The sequence below is a fragment of the Mastigoproctus giganteus genome, chromosome 11 (assembly GCF_048544385.1).
Source record: "Mastigoproctus giganteus isolate SK-2022 chromosome 11, ASM4854438v1, whole genome shotgun sequence".
NCBI classification, from domain to species: domain Eukaryota; kingdom Metazoa; phylum Arthropoda; class Arachnida; order Uropygi; family Thelyphonidae; genus Mastigoproctus; species Mastigoproctus giganteus.
Window position 1 is genome coordinate 20,566,770 of NC_143585.1, and position 19,799 is coordinate 20,586,568.

The window sequence follows — 19,799 nt, forward strand, 5'->3', positions numbered from 1 at the left end:
TGATTTTATGCAGTACTCGAACTGGGCCAAAACGCCCTTCTGGTTCTTTAAGTTCCCCAAAAACGTATTCCAGGATGTTAAGATGATCACTGCCAACAACAAGTACGAGCATATTCGTGAATAATGTTTTCGAATTTTGGAATGCCAATTAAATATATATATATATTACATCTTTATCTTTTTTGCCAATTGCATTCTTTATTAGCATTTTCGAATGACAGCACCGATTTTAATTCAGAACACTTTCTCTTCTCTTCTTTTCTTTTAAAAAAGAAGGAGGAGGAGGAGGAGGAGGTGGAGGAGGCGGGAGGGGGGAGACCACATCATTAATGGGGGATTTCCCGGAGAATCCGTATGGTTGGCAAGTTTAACTAAGAAGGTCAAAGGCCGACGTTAACAACTCAATTATTTTATCAATAACATTTATGAACAGTATAATATAGTATATACAATACTATCACGTGATCATGGACCACTACACAAAAGTTGAAGAAATAAAAGGACAGTTCGCAACCGTGCAACTTTTGCACAGCGAAAAGTGGTAGTGGTTTCCTCAAGATGCCGCTAACATCACGATACCGTTAATGGTAAAATGCGCTACCACGCAATAGCGATGGAACGATGGGAGGGGTGGTTCGCGGATAGGTACTGGCTGGCTCTCCGTCGTGCTAAAAGACCGCATCTTATGGCGGAAAAAGTGATGAAGTGATGCTGAGAACCAGTTATGTGGCACTTTATAAGTAGAGCCAGGAAGGCAGTGGTGTGTTTGGAAATCTGTGATTTAAAATAACCATTTCTGTTTCCATGTGGTCACAGCAAGTTTTGTTGATTGGTACAATCTGAAGGATTGGATATTTCGTAGAGGAACCACTGGCTCTCCAAGCGGTGTCTGGTTTATTCCGCCGGTGGAACAATATGGCTTCTATCGCTAGGCCTAATGTGGGCGGTAGGCCTAGCGACAATCCGAGCCCTACTACGGAGACATTACCGGATTTCGAGCATGGACATGGTCATTATTTCACGAAGAAAACATTTCATAAGCCTACTTACTGCCATCATTGTACGGATATGCTTTGGGGACTTATAGGACAGGGATACGTTTGTGAAGGTAGGTAGCTAATGGTGCTTTTGAAGGATTTATAAATCAGTATATATACGATTGTGTCAAATCGGAGGGTCAATCGCGCCTATGTATTCGCTCGTAAATAGGCTTCACTGCAATATTTATCTGCCTTCGACGATTCAAGAATTCTGTGGAGTACTGTGTCTCATCAAAATACTTGTGCAATTATTTCTGCTGTTTCGTTTGTTTAGTATTTGTTTAGCCACTGTGTGAAGTTAAATTTTTATAGGGATAATGGCGTCATGTGCATACATTTTGTATTGTATAAATTTTTTGACGTTGTCAAGTAGGAATGGTTTATTTTGAGACAGCAAATACTAGTAAAATTTTGTTGAAAGTTAAGAGAATAGATACTCAATAGAAACGTGAGAACAAAAATTAAATAAATAACACTAAACATCTGATATGAGATTCATAATAATATGAGGCAAAGAATAAATTGAGGGATATACAGTGAAATTTGATTTAAAAAGTATTACTAAATAAAAAATGAGTTCTTACATTTGCTTTCGGTCGATTTTCTTAATTGAACGAAAAAAAACAAAACAAAAAAAACCTGAAGATGATTATATTGAAGCCACAATTAGGCTGCCAGCGTCTTTAATTTTTACTCTTGCAGAATTAAGACTTCGGCGGAACTTTATGTACCCCACCATTATAATAATTTAATTGCAGCGGTTACTATGGAAACATTTCTAATATCAGCTGTTGTTTAAGCATAAATAGCGATTTTTAAATAACTGGCTGTGAGAACATACGAACCACCCTATAGATTACAAATCTTCAAGTATCAATTAGAAGAAGAATACACATATGAGCATATATGTTAAGGGAATGATGCTCCAGAATAAATAGAAATAATGCATTGCTATTTTGCATGTAATGAGTAACTAAGTTAGAGATAACTAGCTAAAAATGTTTTCTTATGAGTTTTAGTGCTGAACAATACTCATTTTATGATTATTTAAATTTTTGTTTCACAGTTTATTGAAAATTGCTCTGTTAAAATGATGAAGCTAAAATATTAAATACGAATATAATAGACAGTTAAGAAAAAACGAAAAGTTATTTGTTATTGCTTAGTTGTATATGTAGTATTACTAATACTAAATGTATATGTTTCACAGGACTGCACAATGGGATCTGGGGCCTGGGTGCAGGGCTGGTTTTGTCACTTCCTTGCTTTTGTTTAAACTATGTTAGCTCTGCTTTTATCAGAGCCTGGTGCATCACATCTAATGCACTATCCTGCCGCTCCATGTAGTTTTAGTGTTTTATGCTGTCAAATTACCACATTAAAATTTTAATTTATAGTCTGTGATATTGTATATTATGAGGATATATATAAAATATTATTATATTATTTTTAAAAATTTAATAGGAGTCATATGTTTAGGATACAGTCCATTTATTTAGAAAAATATTTAATTGTTAACGTTTGATCAACAGATTATTGTAATAAGAAATAAAGAAGCAGGACATTTTTAAAAGTCTAAATGTAATTATAAGACTTTGGCCTTGTTAACCCCATTATTTTCATCCTAAAAATAAAATTTGTTTCTAGGTTAATAATAAAATATCACTGGGCCAGTTGAAACATGATGTGGTACCATATTTTCACACAGATTGCAAACTACATTAGATAGCAATTAGGAATTGCTGCTCCTTGAACATGTTCTAGGGCAGCATTTCTCAAAAGCTGTGATCCATCCTTTATGAAGTTCTGTTTAGATATACTTATTATTTTGGCTTTTATCAATTTTTCCCATCCAAATTGTAAATATAATTAACAAAATAGTATATCTATTGATTTATATATGTTGTATTTTATTTAATCACTCCATTTTCCATATTAAAATTCTAAATATAATTTTTAAAAAGCATTTATCTGTTATTGCATATTATTTTTATTTAATTTTTAATGAGATCTGCCCAGATTTTTCTGCTGCCCACTGGTGGATTGCAGTTCAGAAACTCACATTACCTGTGTAATTTGCCTAAAGAAGAATAGTGCACAAAATAATTTCTTCTTGTTTTGGGGATAAATAAATTATTTTGGAGCAGCTATTATCATATCAGAAGAAATAAGTGATTTCTAAAACTGGAAGATAATTGACAATGGCAGGTTGGAGTTAATAGTTTTCAGAATCATATTTTCCCTTCTTGCCATATGTGTCATTAGTCTTTTCAGGTTATACATAGTGTTATTAATAATATGGAATGTAGGTTCCGTAAGTTTGGAAACTAAATGAGAATAACTTCAAGTGATGTAATACCTAAAGTTTAAAATATCATTTATATCCAAAACATCAACTGTTAATTTCCTTTTCACTTGAAGTTCTTATTTAGGAAATATGATTCATATGCCTGTTTAGTTGCTGAGTTTCTTTTGCAAAATTAGTTTCAGATCTCGTAGAAGTATAGAAAGCAAAACTTATCGAGTATCGGACAAAGGATAAAAACCAAATTCCCATAAGCATTTCCCTGTTTAGTATAATTATAAATGGCATTCTCAATTCAATAGTTGTATTTCTCAAATGCATTAAAATTACCTAAGCCATTGAGTTCCATGTGATTTAATGGGATTTTTTATCTGATGACAAAATTATTTTTTCAGTAAAAGCAAATTTTCTTATATCTAATTTGCTTATGTCTGACCAGGAATCCTTTCTTATTTTATGTTTTACTAGCAATCACTTGTTCCACTTGAACAGTGTATACATATTTATTCTATGAATCATATGTTTTTTGTTTTTTCCCTCATTTCTGGTATGATATGAATTGTTATTGACAGATAGGGATTATGGCAATAAAGGAAATCTAGCAATTTGACAATGTGCATTTCCTTTGCTTCTGTAATTAGTATTACTACTGGTAAAATGATGCAAGGAAGAAAGTTTTTTTTTTTTTGGCAGATGTATAAACTCTTCCCAATTCATTTGCCTGTTCATTCTAATAATTTATCCATTCCTCTTTTAAATATTTTGGGATGCCAGAGGTTTATCAAGCTCTAACAGAGAGATACATGATTTTGTTATAAATGAGAGGAAAGTGGAAGAGAAATTGCTGAAGTTAAAACATAAGAAAGGCACTTGGGGTGATAGGATCTATCCAGTTATATTAAGGGAGGTAGTGAAGGAACTAAGCAAACCCTTGGCATAATTATGAGAGCATTCTTGAATTCAGGGGAGGTCACCATAGAGGCCGATGTGTGAATGTATCCCCAGTTCACAAAGAGGATCAAAGGGTGACACGAGTAATTAAAGACTTGTTAGTTTAACTTCTGTTCCAGAAAAAATAATAGTTACTGGGAGCTGCTCGAGAATTCCTCAACCCAGACTGAGGTCAGCTCCCACCCTAATATACTACCCCTTAGCGACCATTTCTCCCCAGACAGATGCTCATCACAGTCCAAACAATTGACGTCGACCTCAAAAATTTGCAAAGGACCGGAAATACCAGAGACAGATCCTTGATGGCCTAACCTCAACCAGGCAAACTGCACAGTAATGTGGGCAGTATAATAAAGTCAAAAAGTATGTCTGTATAATATTGTAAATAATGTCAAAAGTAGGTCTGTACAAATATATTGTAAATAATTTCTGAAACTTATTCTGTTATTGGCTATGGGGGGGATGAACCCGAATCTTAATGTGGGCCCTGTTCCCCAAGGCCTTTGTCCCCCAGCCAATGTAAAGCCCCTGGCATTGCTGCTGTGAAGGGTACATTGTGTATATATATACTTTTGTAAAAGAAGTAATGTAGGATCATCTAGAAAAGGCCACAATTATACTTCAACAAAGCATGGGTTTGTTAATGGGAAGTCTTGTTTGACCAATTTGATTGGTTACTACAATGTGGTTACAAAGGAACTGAATTCAAAAAATAATAATTTTGATATCATTTACTTGGATTTCAGGAAATCTTTTGATACTGTTCCACATAAAAGACTGCTGTACAAATTGGAGCAGTGTTGGTATTAAGGGCAACTCTACATCCTTCTTAAAATCAGGCCTCCAGGCATGTAGACAGTACTCTGTGTGGCCTGACCATTGCCTTATATAACAGAATAATCACCTCACTGTCCCTGATAGCAAAATTCCTATATATGACCTGCCCTTCATGACCTGCCCTGGCAGCCCATCTACACTGCTCAGCGAACTTCATATTTGACTGCACATTTACCCCCAGGTCTTTTTCACTTTCCATTTCCCTGAGTGTAGTATCACAGAGTTGGTACGTTTCTACCCATATGCAGTACTTTGCATGTGTCAATGTTAAACTTCAGTTGCCACTTCTCAGCCCGTTTTCCCAACTTATCTAGATCCAGTTGGAGTAGCATACTGTCTTTACTGTCGTTAACAACCCTGCCAACCTTTGTATCATCTGCAAACTTGGACATTAAACCTGATATACCTTCATCAATATCATTGATAAATATGTAAAACAACAATGGGCCCAACACTGAACCTTGGGGAACTCCACTAACAACATTTGTCCACGAAGAGCAGTGTCCATTGATTACCACTTTCTGTCGTCTCCCACTCAACCATCCCTTTATCCATTGTAGCAACTTACACTTAATGCCATACCTCTCCAGTTTGTACAGCAGTCTTCCATGGGCAACAGTATCAAAAGCTGTCGTGAAATCCAAGTATACGATATCAAAATTATTTTTGGCATTCAGTTCCTTTGTGACCACATGATAGTATCCAATCAAATTGGTCAGACAAGACCCCTTTAACAAACCCATGCTGTGTCTTAACTATTAAGGGCCTCCGTAGCCTAGTGGTCAGGCGCATGTGTGCATAAGAACACATGCCTTTAGTGACCGGGGTTCAAGCCCGTGACTGCTGAATACGGTTCTGTTTCTTGTATTCTGTCTATCTTGTTAACTCCTCTGACTGTTTGGTCGTCCTGGAGTATAAACAGATTATTTATTACTGCAGTCTTGTCTAGATGATCCTGCAATGCTTCTTTAGCCAGTGGTTCCATTATTTTCTCCAGAACACAAGTTAAACTAACAGGTCTGTAGTTACTTGTGTCACCTTTTGAACCCCATTTGTGAATTGGTGATACATTTGCAAACCTCCAGTCCATGCAGTAGCGTAACTACCCTTTTTCGGGCCCTTACTTAATTAATGAAAATTGCATAAAGAGAAGACAGCCAAAGATGCTAGGCCCAGAGGCAATTGCCTTGCCTGCATACATGGTAGCTACGCTACTGAGTCCATGGGGACCTCCCCTGAGTCCAAGGAAGCTCCCATAATTATGGTTAAGGGTTTGCTTACTTCCTTTGCTGCCTCCTTTAATATAACTGGATAGATCCCATCCACCCCAGGTACCTTCCTTAGTTTATCTTCAACAATTTCTCCTCCACTTTGCTCTCAGTTATTACAAAATCACTTAGTTCCCTGTTAGCATTTGTTAAACTTCTGACCCTCCCCCTCATTAAATGACTCATGTGTGAATGTAGCTGCAAAATACTCATTCAGTTTATCAGATACCTGAGCATGATCATCAATAGTCAACTCATCTATGTTGAGTGCTCCAATATGATTCATCCCTTTCCTTCTAGAGTTTACATAAGTAAAGAACTCTTTACTGTTTTTCTTTGCATCCTTTGCCAAAGATTTCTTGTAATCTGCCTTCACCTGCCTAACTTCTTTTGTGACTTGATTACAGACTAGTTTATACCTGCCATAGGCTTCTATGTCACCGGACACTTTATATACATCCCATACATTCTTCTTCTCTGCCACGAGCCTCATTAATTTATCTGACATCAATTTAGGCCTAAACCTTGAACAGAATTTCTTAGTTGGAATGAAAAGCCTAGTAGCCTCCAAAATTAAGTCCCTGAAGGCTTCCCATTTAGAATTCAACGTTGGTAACATAATCATTTGATCCCCCTGTACAGAATTTAAAAACTGTTTGAGATCTCTGTAGTCACCTTTAGAAAAGCAAAAGCCCTTCCCTTTAGCCTCGATGGTAGTTACATCTTTAAGTAATTCCCACATCAGCACATTGTGATCACTGTCACCCAGTGGTTCCTTTATCTGCAAATTCTTAATGCATGAATAATTACTGCTGATAATCAGATCAAGAGTATTACTCCCTCTGGTTGCCTCTTGAACATGTTGCTGTAGAAAACAGTTATCCAATAAATCCACAAAAGTCTTGCTAGAGTGTGAGTGACCACCCCACAAGTTCCAGTCAATATGTGGAAAGTTAAAATGCGCCATTATAAGACATTCTGATTTACTGGCCTACTCTATTTCTCTGCACAACTGCTCATTATACTCATCAGATTCATTAGACCTATAACACACACTTATTCTCATTTTTCCTTTCCCAGTTCGTATTTCACACCAAACAGACTCAACGCTGCATTGTCCACCAACATCATTTGGATGCACTTCCTTAGATTTTATGTGTTTCTTAACTAACAGCATAACCACTCCTCCCTTCCTGTCCTTCTACCCTTTTTTGTACACATTGTACCCCCCCCAAATTCCAATTCTGCACTGCTTATATCTGTGTCTGATATCCCAACAATATCTGCCTTTGATGTATGTCACTTCAAACTCATCAAATGTTAATAAATTAAAAAATGTTAATAAATTTGATGTCGCTTCAAGCTCATCAAATTTATTAACTATACTCCTAAAATAGTCAAGCCCATTCCCAAAGTAAAGTAACCAAAAAAACGCCAAATATCCATAGCCATAAGTTGTACCATTTTGAAAATTTTTTAGAAGACCCTTCTCTCAGCACTTGCTCAACACTGCTTTGGGAATCATCCTCTGCACCTACACTCCATCTTATCTGGAAGATCAACTGTCACAAATTTCCTTGAGACCTTTTTTTTGGATGCAGAAAACTCTCAACAATAAGGAACAGCTTGATATTATCTTCCTAGACATATCTGCAGCTTTTGACAATATCTCGATAACGACTCGGGGGGAAAAAAAGTTATCTTTCTACTTCAAAATACAAGGCAATCTCCTGAAGATTTTATGTAACATTCTGAAGAAAAGATGCCTCGTAATCTGTAATGACAATTTTATTGCCCATTGACAAATGTCAAGTACTACATATGGGAAACAGCAACCGCAGAGCAATGTATCAGCTCTGTGGTACTACACTGACAGTGGTAGAGAATGAAGCAGTGCAGACGGGCTGCAAGAGTAGCTCATGGTGTCTTGTCAATGATATACAGGAATTTTTCTAGCAGGGATAAGGAGGTGATTATTCCCTTGTATAAGGCAATGGTCAGGCCACACCTTGAGTACTGTATACTGGACAGGAGGCCACATTTCAAGAAGGATGTAGAGCTGTTGGAACAAGTACAGAGAAGGGCAATGAGATTAGTGAATGGAACAAAGGGTTGCTTTTACGAAGAAAGGCTTAAGTTTTGCGAATTACAGTCTGGAGACTAGCAATGGTGAGGTGATCTGATAGGTGTATAAAGCCTTGAATGGTTTGAGCATGCGCAATGCCGATGGGATTCTTCCTCTTCCTCAGAATAATCACCTGAAAGGGCATAAATTTAGATTGAGGAAAGACAAATGTAGGATAGATGTGCGGAAATTTGCCTTTAGCCAGGGGGTAGTTTGTTGGTGGAACAGACTTCCATCCCTTGTGGAAGTTACAAGCAATAAGCCTTCCCTTTACCTAGGGGTAAAGGGAAGGGTTATTGCTTTCGTAAAGGCGACTACGATGGACTGAGACAGTATTTAAATTCTATACAGTGGGACCAACTGATGATGTTACCAACAGCAAATGCAAAATGGGAAGCATTCAAAGAAAGTATCTTGGAAGCTACTAGGCTTTACATACCAACTAAGAAATATTGTTCAAGGATTAGGCCTAAATGGATGTCAGATGAACTGAGGCATATGGCAGAGAAGAAACATGCATGGGATACATACAAATTAACACATGACACAGAAGCCTATGATAGATACAAGTTGATCTGTAACCAAGTTACAAAGGAGGTTAGGCAGGCGAAGGCAGAGTACGAGAAACCTTTGGCAAGAGATGCAAAGAAAAACAGCACAGAGTTCTTTACTTATGTAAACTCTAGAAGGAAGGGGATGAATCAGATTGGTCCACTTGATATAGATGGGTCAACTGTTGATGATCCTGCTCAGGTAACTAACAAACTAAATGAATATTTTGCATCGACATTCACACATGAGGAGTTATTTAGCGAGGGGAAAGCCAGGGATGTATTCAACTCTAGCAGTAAGCTAGAGAATCTTGTAATAACTGAGAGTAAAGTGGAGGAGAAACTGTTGAAGATAAACACAAGAAAGGCACCTGGGGGTGGATGGGATCTATCCAGTTATATTAAAGGAGGCAGCGGAGGAAGTAAGCAAACCCTTAGCCATAATTATGAGAGCTTCCTTGGACTCAGGGGAGGTACCCGCAGACTGGAGATGTGCAAATGTGACCCCAGTTCACAAAGGAGGATCAAAGGCTGACACAAGCAATTATAGACCTGCGAGTTTAACTTCTGTTCCAGGAAAATTAATGGAGGCACTAGTTAAAGAAGCACTGCAGGATCATTTAGACAAGACTTCAGTTATAGCTCGGACACAGCATGGTTTTGTTAAGGGGAAGTCTTGCCTGACCAATTTGATTGGATACTATGATGCAGTCACAAAGGAACTGGATGCAGGGAATAACTTTGATATTATATACTTGGATCTTAGAAAGGCTTTTGATACTGTTGCACATGGAAGACTGCTGCACAAATTGGAGCAGTATGACATTGGAGGCAAATTGCTGCTGTGGATAAAGGGGTGGCTGAGGGGGAGAAGACAGAGAGTGGTAATCAATGGACACTGCTCATCGTGGACTAATGTTATTAGTGGAGTCCCTCAGGGCTCAGTGTTGGGTCCATTATTGTTTTCTGTATTCATAAATGATATTGATGATGGTATATCAAGTTTAATGTTGAAGTTTGCAGACGATACAAAGGTAGGCAGGGTTGTCAAGGACACTACTGACACTATGCTGCTGCAACAGGATCTGGAAAGGTTGAGCAGATGGGCTGAGAGGTGGCAAATGAAGTTTAACATTGACAAATGTAAAGTACTACACATGGGGAAACAGCAACCCCAGAGCAACGTATCAACTCTGTGGTACTACACTGACAGTGGTAGAGAATGAAAGGGACCAGGGGGTGGTTGTGCAGGCAGATATGAAGTTCTCTGAGCAGTGCAGACGGGCTGCAAGAGTAGCTCATGGTGTATTGTCAATGATATATAGGAATTTTTCTAGCAGGGATAAGGAGGTGATTATTCCCTTGTATAAGGCAATGGTCAGGCCACACGTAGAGTACTGTATACAGGTCTGCAGGCCTCATTTCAAGAAGGATGTAGAGCTGCTGGAACGAGTACAGAGAAGGGCAACAAGATTAGTGAATGGAGCAAAGGGGTGCTGTTACGAAGAAAGGCTTAAGTTTTGTAAGTTACAGTGTCTGGAGACTAGGCACCAGCGAGGTGATCTGATAGAGGTGTATAAAGCATTGAATGGTTTGAGCATGCTCAATGCTGATGGGATTCTTCCTCTCGCTCAGAATAATCACCTGAGAGGGCATAAATTCAAATTGAGGAAAGACAGATGTAGGATAGACGTGCGGAAATTTGCCTTTAGCCAGCGAGTGGTTGGTTGGTGGAACAGACTTCCATCCCTTGTAGTGGAAGTTGATAGCCTAAATAAGTTTAAGGCTCAGCTGGACAGGTATTTTGAACGAACAGAGGGGTGAAGTGGAAGTGGTATTTTTAAATGCCTCTATTAATGCTAATGCTATGTAAACGCTAGAAGAAAGGAGATGAATCAGATTGGTTCACTTGATATCGATGGTTCAACTGTTGATGAACCTGCTAAGGTAGCTAACAAACTAAATGAAAGTTGATAGCCTAAATAAATGTAAGGCTGAGCCGGACAGGTATTTCGAAGAACGGAGGGGTGAAACGGAAGTGGTGTTTTTTTTTTTTTTTTTTTTTTTTCTTGGCTGATGCTGCATAAGCTTGCTTTCTTGCATCATATGCCTCTACTAATGCTAATTACTCCATTTCACAAGGAGTGTCACAGGGAGGCATTCTCTCATCACTTATTTGCTGCAGCTTTGGAACAATTTTTTGCGTCCCACAAAGACAACTTTATTATATGTGCTGATGACCTGAAATTCTTTGTCAAATCTAAAGATCTACAACAAGTTAAGCAAAAAAAAATCAACAAGCCAATAACACAATAAAAGAACTGGAGCGTTATCTCGACTGTATTGGACAACATTTAAACCCAAGCAAATCTGCCCAGATAACAATTACAAAGAAAAATTGCAGGAACAATATCTCTATGTTGTTAAGCGGATGTGAAGTTCTAATGGTTAAATCGCACGTAGGCCTTGGCCTAAAATGGGATGAGGGACTAACATTCTCCGACCACTTTGATTATATCAAAGCAAAAACATATGCAATGCTCTGGGCTGCCAAACAGGGGTTAATTGGCATTAGAAACCCAGATCTTGTCAAAAAGTATATCTTGAAATGTATGCTTCCTTTTCCACTGTATGTTTCACAGATTTGGTCCTCTGCCCACACCGTGCAACCTGAAAGCTTTCCCTAGTATTGAATACTGGCTCTTGAGATGGCTGAACAGGATCTCGAATCACCCATTTATTATCTCTAGAGTCATCCTACTTTCCAATCTCAGTATTCCTTCCTGGAAACAGACAATTAACACAAGACACATTTTCACATTAGTCGAACTGCTAACAAGACGATTAGATGCTCCCAGTATTGATGGCTTGTTTCACTCTCGTCGAGAAGCCACCAGGAATGCCGAAACAAGACATCCTCTTCAAAGCAACTTAAAAATTATGGACAGCCTAAGTTGCTTTTTTCCAGCAAACACAGTAGAACTCTTCAGTCAACTAAGAATTGAACCGGAAAAGCTCTGTAACGAAAAAGCCTACAGATTGAAAGTCTCTGCTCACTCCTATCTTTTTGTGCAACTGTATTGCACAGCCACTTGATATTATCTTCAAGTTAATTGATATTATCTTCATTTAATGTTGATTCCTTTTAACTATATAATCTCAGTATTCTAGATGTCAACCTAAGATTTTAAAATTTTAAACATTCTATGATGTCAAAGATGCCAAAATTTTAAATTATAAAATCATAATTACTTATGTATTTCAAAATTCTATATTCAACCTTTCAGGGTGAATGTCCCATGGACTTTGTAACCTTTTGCTCTTGGGTCTGCTTCACACCTTAGAAGTAACTTGCACCCTTCTAGTCAATGGCTGTCCCAGTGGTGTCTCCTCAACAGAGAAATAAACTGATAATATATTTGGAATGCTTTACAGTCCAGCCCGTCTCCATGGGGCAAGGAAGGAAACCAGTAGATGGTGTATTCTGTTACCTATTGGGCTAAGATGCCTATCATTCAACAGAAACAATACAATCACACTATTATACCATTTTTTTTTTTCTCTCTCTCTCTCTCTCTCTCTCTCTGACACACATTCATCACTACATTGATTGGCTTTGCTGGGTATAGTACAGTACTTTCACATACGTACATAGTGATTAGGGTCAGGCAGCACTAGTAATTTTCCACAATCAGTTCTCTTGTACTCAGTATAGTTCTCTGCAAAGGCCAGCTAGTGTGAATGGTATGTGGTTTATGTTAGTGTAATGTAGGGTATGTTGTTCATCTGGCCTTATAGCTTAGGGCCTGTGGAGCACCACTGACCCCTAGTTACCATCCTGGGCATGGAGAGCTGGGCCATGTAATAGGGATTAGATGCTTTGGTGGGGGAAAATACTGGCATTATCTGAGCTTACCAGTAGGGTAAAAAAAAAAAAAAAAACGAAGTTTTTGTTGTAAAAGAGTGCTGGTGACAGTTTGAGTTGGGATGATAGTTGAAGGTTGGTAGTGGATGATAGGAAGACTTTCAACAAGAATTAGAAGGATAGGGGACAAAAGTGCACCCCTGCATAGGCAGCCCACACTCCACGGTGGAGAGGGGAAGCAATATTTTATGCTGTTCTTGGTAAGAACAGCATCAAATATTTAAGGTGGTTAGTGCCCACCAGATTAAAGTTTGTAGGGGAGTTGGGCACACTGGAAGTATTTGGGGGAGTTAAAGTCAGAGGGGGCCTGACAATCCCACACTGGTCAGACCAGTTGCAATCAGCGTTAGCATCCCACACATGCCACAAAAGAAGAGAAATCAGCATGCAGGCAGTGGTGAGGAGGATGGGATGTTGCCAGGTAGGTTATGCCCCTTATGTGTTATCCTTCAATTGTTATTAAAATCTAAGAGGAAATAAGTGAAGTACATTACATTACAAAAATGTTGGCTTCACATTACCATCTGAGCTCTTTTTTAATTTATTAATTTATTTATTTTATGAAATTACAGAATACTACATTATGAGGTGTGTGCAGTGTATTGAAAACAATTACTTTTATTTATTATTAAGTTAATTAGTAATTCATTGGTAAAAAATTAACTGTTTACTTTTCACTTCTATTAATCACAAAAAAAAATAAAAAATTAATATAAGAAATAAAAATGTAATGCACCGCATGCGTTTTATAACATTTTAGTTTACACAACTCTTTTAAAGGCTTAAACACTTAAGTCACCACATGGATGCCTAGTTTCCAGATGCTGCAATTTACAGTACCTCAGTCTTTATTAGTAAGAGTACCTTTTGTGCTCCCAACTAATCTTATTGCTCTTCTGTGCACCTTTTCCAACAAATGTATGTCCTTCCTAAAATGAGATTTCTAAACTTATATTCAGTATCCAGTTGTCTTTGCTTTATCTCATTGTCATTTTCTTTATACAGCAATGGGATAGTCATCTCTATCTCTTCTGGCAAAGGTCCTGTTTATCATTGATAGAAGTCTGTGAGCTGTTCAAGTTTATCAACCACCCTGAGTTTGATGCTATTCAAATGGAATGTTATTCTAGGACTTCTGCTATTTGAATGCAGTACTTTGTATTTATCACTGTTAAACCTCAATTGCCATTTTTTTTTTTTTTTTTTTTTTTTTTTTTTAAATGCATCTACTTTATTTATTAAATCTTGAAGTAGCATACCCTTGTTAATGTCATTAACCGTCATGCCTGTTTTGTATCATCAGAAAACTTGGACATCAGACTTTAAATAATTTTGTCAGTATCATTAATGTAAGTTATTAATGTATGCAATGCATACATTAACTTGTTAATAATTATTAATACACAGTGCATTACTTCAAGTGCATTTGGTTTTTTCTTAAATAAAATTTTTTTTCATTTTCTGTGATTAATAGAAATGAAAAGTAAATATAGTTATCTCTTTATCAATTAATTAATAAGATAATATCTTTATAGAATACTTAATAAAAATCTATAGGTTTTCATTCTCAAAACTTAGCCATTTAATTCCAACTGTATAATATTTGTTACTTATTTATTTTTTTTAAGTATGTGTATCTCTTCACAAGTGACATGTTCATGAGTCTTGCATAACAGAAGCAAAGAAAAGCATGCATGGACTGGTTTAAATCTAGCAATACTGCATTAAAACTTCATTTAATCGATGAATTTCTATTTTCGATACAAATTGTATGGAGAAAAAAGGAATAATTGCTGGATTTCTATTTGTCTTATTTTAATGAAAATTGGTTTGGCTTGACAAATATTTTTAACAAGCCCAGATACAAAATTTCATGAAAATCTGTTCATTGGGAGTCCCTCTGTTACATGCAAATATCCATGGTGAAGACAGTAGGTGCTTATCATTGTGTGTGTGCGCGCGCGCGCGCACAAATGCACCTAAAAACAGTGAAAGGCTCAACACTGAACATTAGGACCTTACTCATAGCATTAGTCTATGAAGAGCAGCTGCCATTTATAACTAGTCTATCTCTTATCACTAAGCCATTGCTTTATTCATATTAGTAAGTTTTGCCTGATGCCACGCCACACACATGACTCTAATTTATGCAACAATCATTCTAAATAAAGTATATAAGAAAATACAAATTGTGTGCTTCTATCCTCATTTAATAACTATCCAATTGACCTTTGAATTTCTTCAAAGGTCAGCTACCTGTGGAGGTAACTTTTTTTTTTTTCAGTAAAATTTCCTAGAATTCATTCAAAACCTTTCTCTGTAATTTGAATTTATGGTCCCTAGTTCTGGAATTCTTTATAACAGTGAAAATTCTGCCTCATTCATTTTACTAATCCCTCTCAGAGCCTTATAAACCTCAGTGAGGTCCCCTCTAAGGTGCATGGTTGCCAAGCTCTGTAACCCACATAATCAGAGTCCTTTCCTTGTATGGTTGACTTTTTGCTGATCTTACCATCTTGAAAGGGTCCATTTTTGGACCTTTTCAAGAAGCTTGATGTCCTTTTGCTCAAAGAACAAACAGCTGTCTGGTGTTGCAGAGAGTGGGGGGTAGTTTGAATAAATTCAAGGTAGAACTAGATAAACTACTAGAGTATGGAGAGTTAAAATGGGAAGGGTAGGGGTGTTTTTTTTTTTTTTTTTTGATGCTGTATGAGCCTGTTTTCTTGTATTATTTGCCAATTCTACTACTGATATTAAGAGTAATACAGCATTGATACTTTTTTTTTTTTTTTATCTTGTGCTATTAATTGACTACTGTAGCAAGTGTATTTCTACAGGGATTGCTGTTGAGGACTTACTCTGATTTTAATCTTAATCACATTATTGAGGGAATGTAGTGAAAGCTCTCAAAGTGTGCTGATGAATTGGAGGAAAGAATGGTAGTTAATGACCAGAACTCAGCCATGTTGCTTCAAAATTACTTGGATAGGTTGCATATATGCAGCCTATCCAAGTCATTTTGAAGCAACATGGCTGAGTTAGCAGATGTTTCCAGATGATGCAATTATTATCTCCCTTGGTAAATTACTGCTATGGGTAAAGAAGATGGACAGTGGTTATCAACGGGCACTGCTCTTTGTGGACTAATGTTTTTAGTGGAGTTCCCCATTGTTGTTTTTAATATTTATCAATGATATTGATGAAGCTATATAAGGATTAATGTCTAAGTTAGCAGATAATACAAAGATTGGCAGGGTGGTTAAGAACAGTCATCAGGGTGAGCTACTGCAACAAGATCTATGAAAATTGAGTTGATGGGCTGAGAAATGGCAGTTGAAGTTTAACATTGACAAATGCAGAGCACTGTGTATGGCTAGCAGTAACCCCAGAGTAACTTATCAATTTTGTGGTATTACATTCAGGGTAGTGGAGAATGAAAAAGATCTTGGGATAATTATGTAGTCAGATATGAAATTCTCTGAGGAGTGCAAGGCACCTCTGGAGCTAGGTGGGAAGGAGCAGCAGTGTGTAGCACACACTTCTTGATTAGACTGGGGTTCAAGCTCGTCACCACCAAATACAGAGGATGCAGAAAGGTCAGGGAATGACCACCACATATCCCAGAGCAATATGGCCTTAGTTGCTAATGCTCCTAAAAACTAAATAACAAAAAAATGAGGAGTGCAGATATGCTGCCAGGACAGCTCATGGGGGTTTGGTCAATAATATAGAGAAACTTTGCTAGCAGGGATAAGGAAGTGGTTATCTCTTTGTTTAAGGCCATGGTTAGGCCACATCTTGAGTACTGTATATAGGTCTGCAGGCCTCACTTAAGGAAGGATGTAGATCTGCTGGAATGCATGCAGAGAAGGGCAACCAGACTGGTGAAGGGAACAAAAGAGCACTCTTACCCTCTAGAAAGGCTTCAGTTCTACAAATTGAAGTGTCTCAAGACTAGGCACCTGTGGAGACATGATTTGGGGTGTTTAAAGCCTTGAATGGATTGAGTATGCTGAATGTTAATGGCATTCTTCCACTTGCTGAAACTACTTATGTGAGGGGACATAAATTTGAGCTGAGAAAGGATGGTTACAGGATAGATATGTGGAAGCTTGCCTTCAGCAAGTGGGTGGTTGATTGTTGGAACAGTCTTCCATCTGTTGTTCTGGAAGTATATGGGTTAAATAAATTCAAGGGAGAACTAGACAAATTCTTGGAAGTTATGGGTGGGTGAACTGTACAGGTTTTTTTTTTTTTTTTTTTGCTGATGCTATATAAGCTTGCTTTCATGCATCCTTTACTACTACTGTTATAAAGCATCGACCAAAAAAAACCTTCCCACATCACCTTTCTATAATTTTTTTTTAATTCTTTGAATTTGTTAAACATACCTGCTTCCACAACAACAGTTGGAAGTTTTTTCCAATAGTAAATCACCCTCTGACTGAAAGCAAACCTCCACACATTTATCCTGCAACTATTCTTCCTCTATTTGAATTTACGTTCCCTCGTGTAATCTGAGGGAAATTAGATTATAGCATCGTGTAATCAATGCTATCAGCATTAAGCTTGCTCAAGCCATTCAATGCTTGAAATACCTCAATCATATCACCTAATAGGTACCAAGTCTTCAGACACAGCAATTTACATAACTGAAGCCTTTCTTGGTAAGATTACCCTTTTGTTCCCTTCACCAATCTCCTTGCCATTCTCTGCTTATGTTCCAGCAGATTTACATCCTTCCTAAAATGTGGCCTCCAAGCATGCAGTACTGAAGATGTGGCCTAATCATTGCCTTATACAACAGGATAATCACTTCCTTCTCTTTGCTTGCAAAGTTCCCATATAACATAGAAAAACTCCATGAGCTGTCCTGGCAGTCTGTTTGCATTGCTCAGAGAACTTCATATTTGACTGTACAATTATCCCCAGATCTTGTTTTCTGCTACTATGAGTGTAGTACCATACAGTTGGTATGTTAATCTGTGATTACCACTATCCATATGCAGTACCTTGCATTTATTAATGTTAAACTTTCACTATCATTTTGTGACTATCAGCCTAATTTGTTTAGATCTTGTTGCAGCAGTTTACACTCACTGTCATTAACCACCCTGCTAATGTTTGTATCATTTGCAAACTTGGACATTAAGCTTTACATATCTTCATCAGTATCATTAAGAAATACAGAAAACAACAATGGGCCCAACACTGAACCCCGGGGAACTCTGCTTATAACATTAGTCCAGGAAGAGCAGTGTTCATTAATAACTGCTCTCGCTGTCTTCTGACATCCGATTAGTCACGTCCCATACAGTAACTTGCCTTCAAAGCCACACTGCTCCAATTATACAGCTGTGATTTATGTGCAATGCTATCAGAAGCTTTTCCTGAAATTGAAATATATGATATCAAAATTGTTTTCTGCATTCATTCCTTTTGTTACTGCATCATAGTATCCAATCAGATTGGTCAGACAAAATTGCCCCTTAATAAATCCATGCTGTGACTTCAGTACAATTGCATTCCTGTCTGGATGGTCCTGCATTACTTCTTTTAATAGTAACTCCATTATTTTCCCTGGAACAGAAGTTAAGCTAACAAGTCTGTAATTATTCATGTGGCATCTTAATCTCCCTTTGTGAATTGGGGATACATTCACACATCTCCAGTCCATAGGGACCTCCACTGAATCCAAAGATACTCCCATAATTATGGCTAAGTGTTTGCTTACCTCTATTGCCGTCTCCCTTAATATAATTGGATAGATCCCCCTCCACCCCATGTGCCTTTTTTAAGTTGAGCTTCAACAATTACTCTTCCACTTTCTTCTCAGTAATCACAAAATCATTTAGCTCCCTGTTAGAATTTGATAAATTTCTGGCATCTCCTTCCCTAAAGAATTCTTTGTGTGACTATTGATGCAAAATACCTATTTAGTTTATTAGCAATCTGAGAAGGATTTACCAACAGTTAGACCAAGTGTACCAATGGTACACTTGATGTTGATTTCCTTCCTTCTACTGTTAAAAATGCAACAATGTTTTGCTCCTTTTCTTTGTGTTCTTTGCCAGCAACATTTTTTTTTAATCTGCATCAGCTTGCCTAACTTCTTTTGTGACTTGATTGCACACTACTTGATATCTATCATAGATTTCCGTATTATCTTCCACACTTTTCTTCTCTACCACAAATCTCATTAGTTCACCTAACATCAATGTATGTCTAAGCATTGAACAATATTTCTTTCAATAAAATTAGTGCATTGTGGCATAAAATGTGTACAAATTCTAGTGCATATTACTGGGCATAGCTTTAAATTAAGAAAGTATAACTACAGCTAGATCTGAAATATTTGATTTTAGTTAAGGAGTAGTTTTGCAGCTAGAGAACCTCATAATTTTGAAATTCTAAATATAGAGCATGTGAAGAAGAATAAATAAAAGCAGTCTGTCATTTTGTTAATACTAACCTGTTGCTTATGCCATTGATGGCAAAACTTTCTGCCCTGCATCCCAAAAAACACCCCAATTTTTTTCTTTTGTGCCATAGGGATTAAAAAAAAAAAAAAAAAACTACTTAGTAAGCAGTCTTAATTTTTAGTATAAAAAAATTAATATACTTGAAAGCTTCTAATGAGAACTCTGTTGCTATATAATTCTGCACACAATTATGGTTTTCATCTCTGAGTGTGACTGATGAACTGTTAAAAGGTTTGTCTTCAAATGAAAAAAAAAAACTTTTTTATAATATAATTTTTATTTTATGATTTTTTATAATTTTCTTATATATAGACT

At 37.1% G+C, this 19,799-nt stretch overlaps 1 protein-coding gene across 1 annotated transcript in view; it reads left to right on the top strand.

Moving 5' to 3' along the window:
• The first annotated feature begins 625 nt into the window (after positions 1-625).
• Positions 626-19,799, top strand: part of LOC150077761 (diacylglycerol kinase theta-like) — a 517,440-nt gene continuing 498,266 nt past the window's right edge. Inside the window, exon 1 of the mRNA XM_090385344.1 lies at positions 626-1,108. Coding sequence (XP_090241470.1) covers positions 916-1,108 — 193 coding nt within the window. The 5' untranslated portion in view covers positions 626-915. The remainder of the gene's footprint in view (positions 1,109-19,799) is intronic.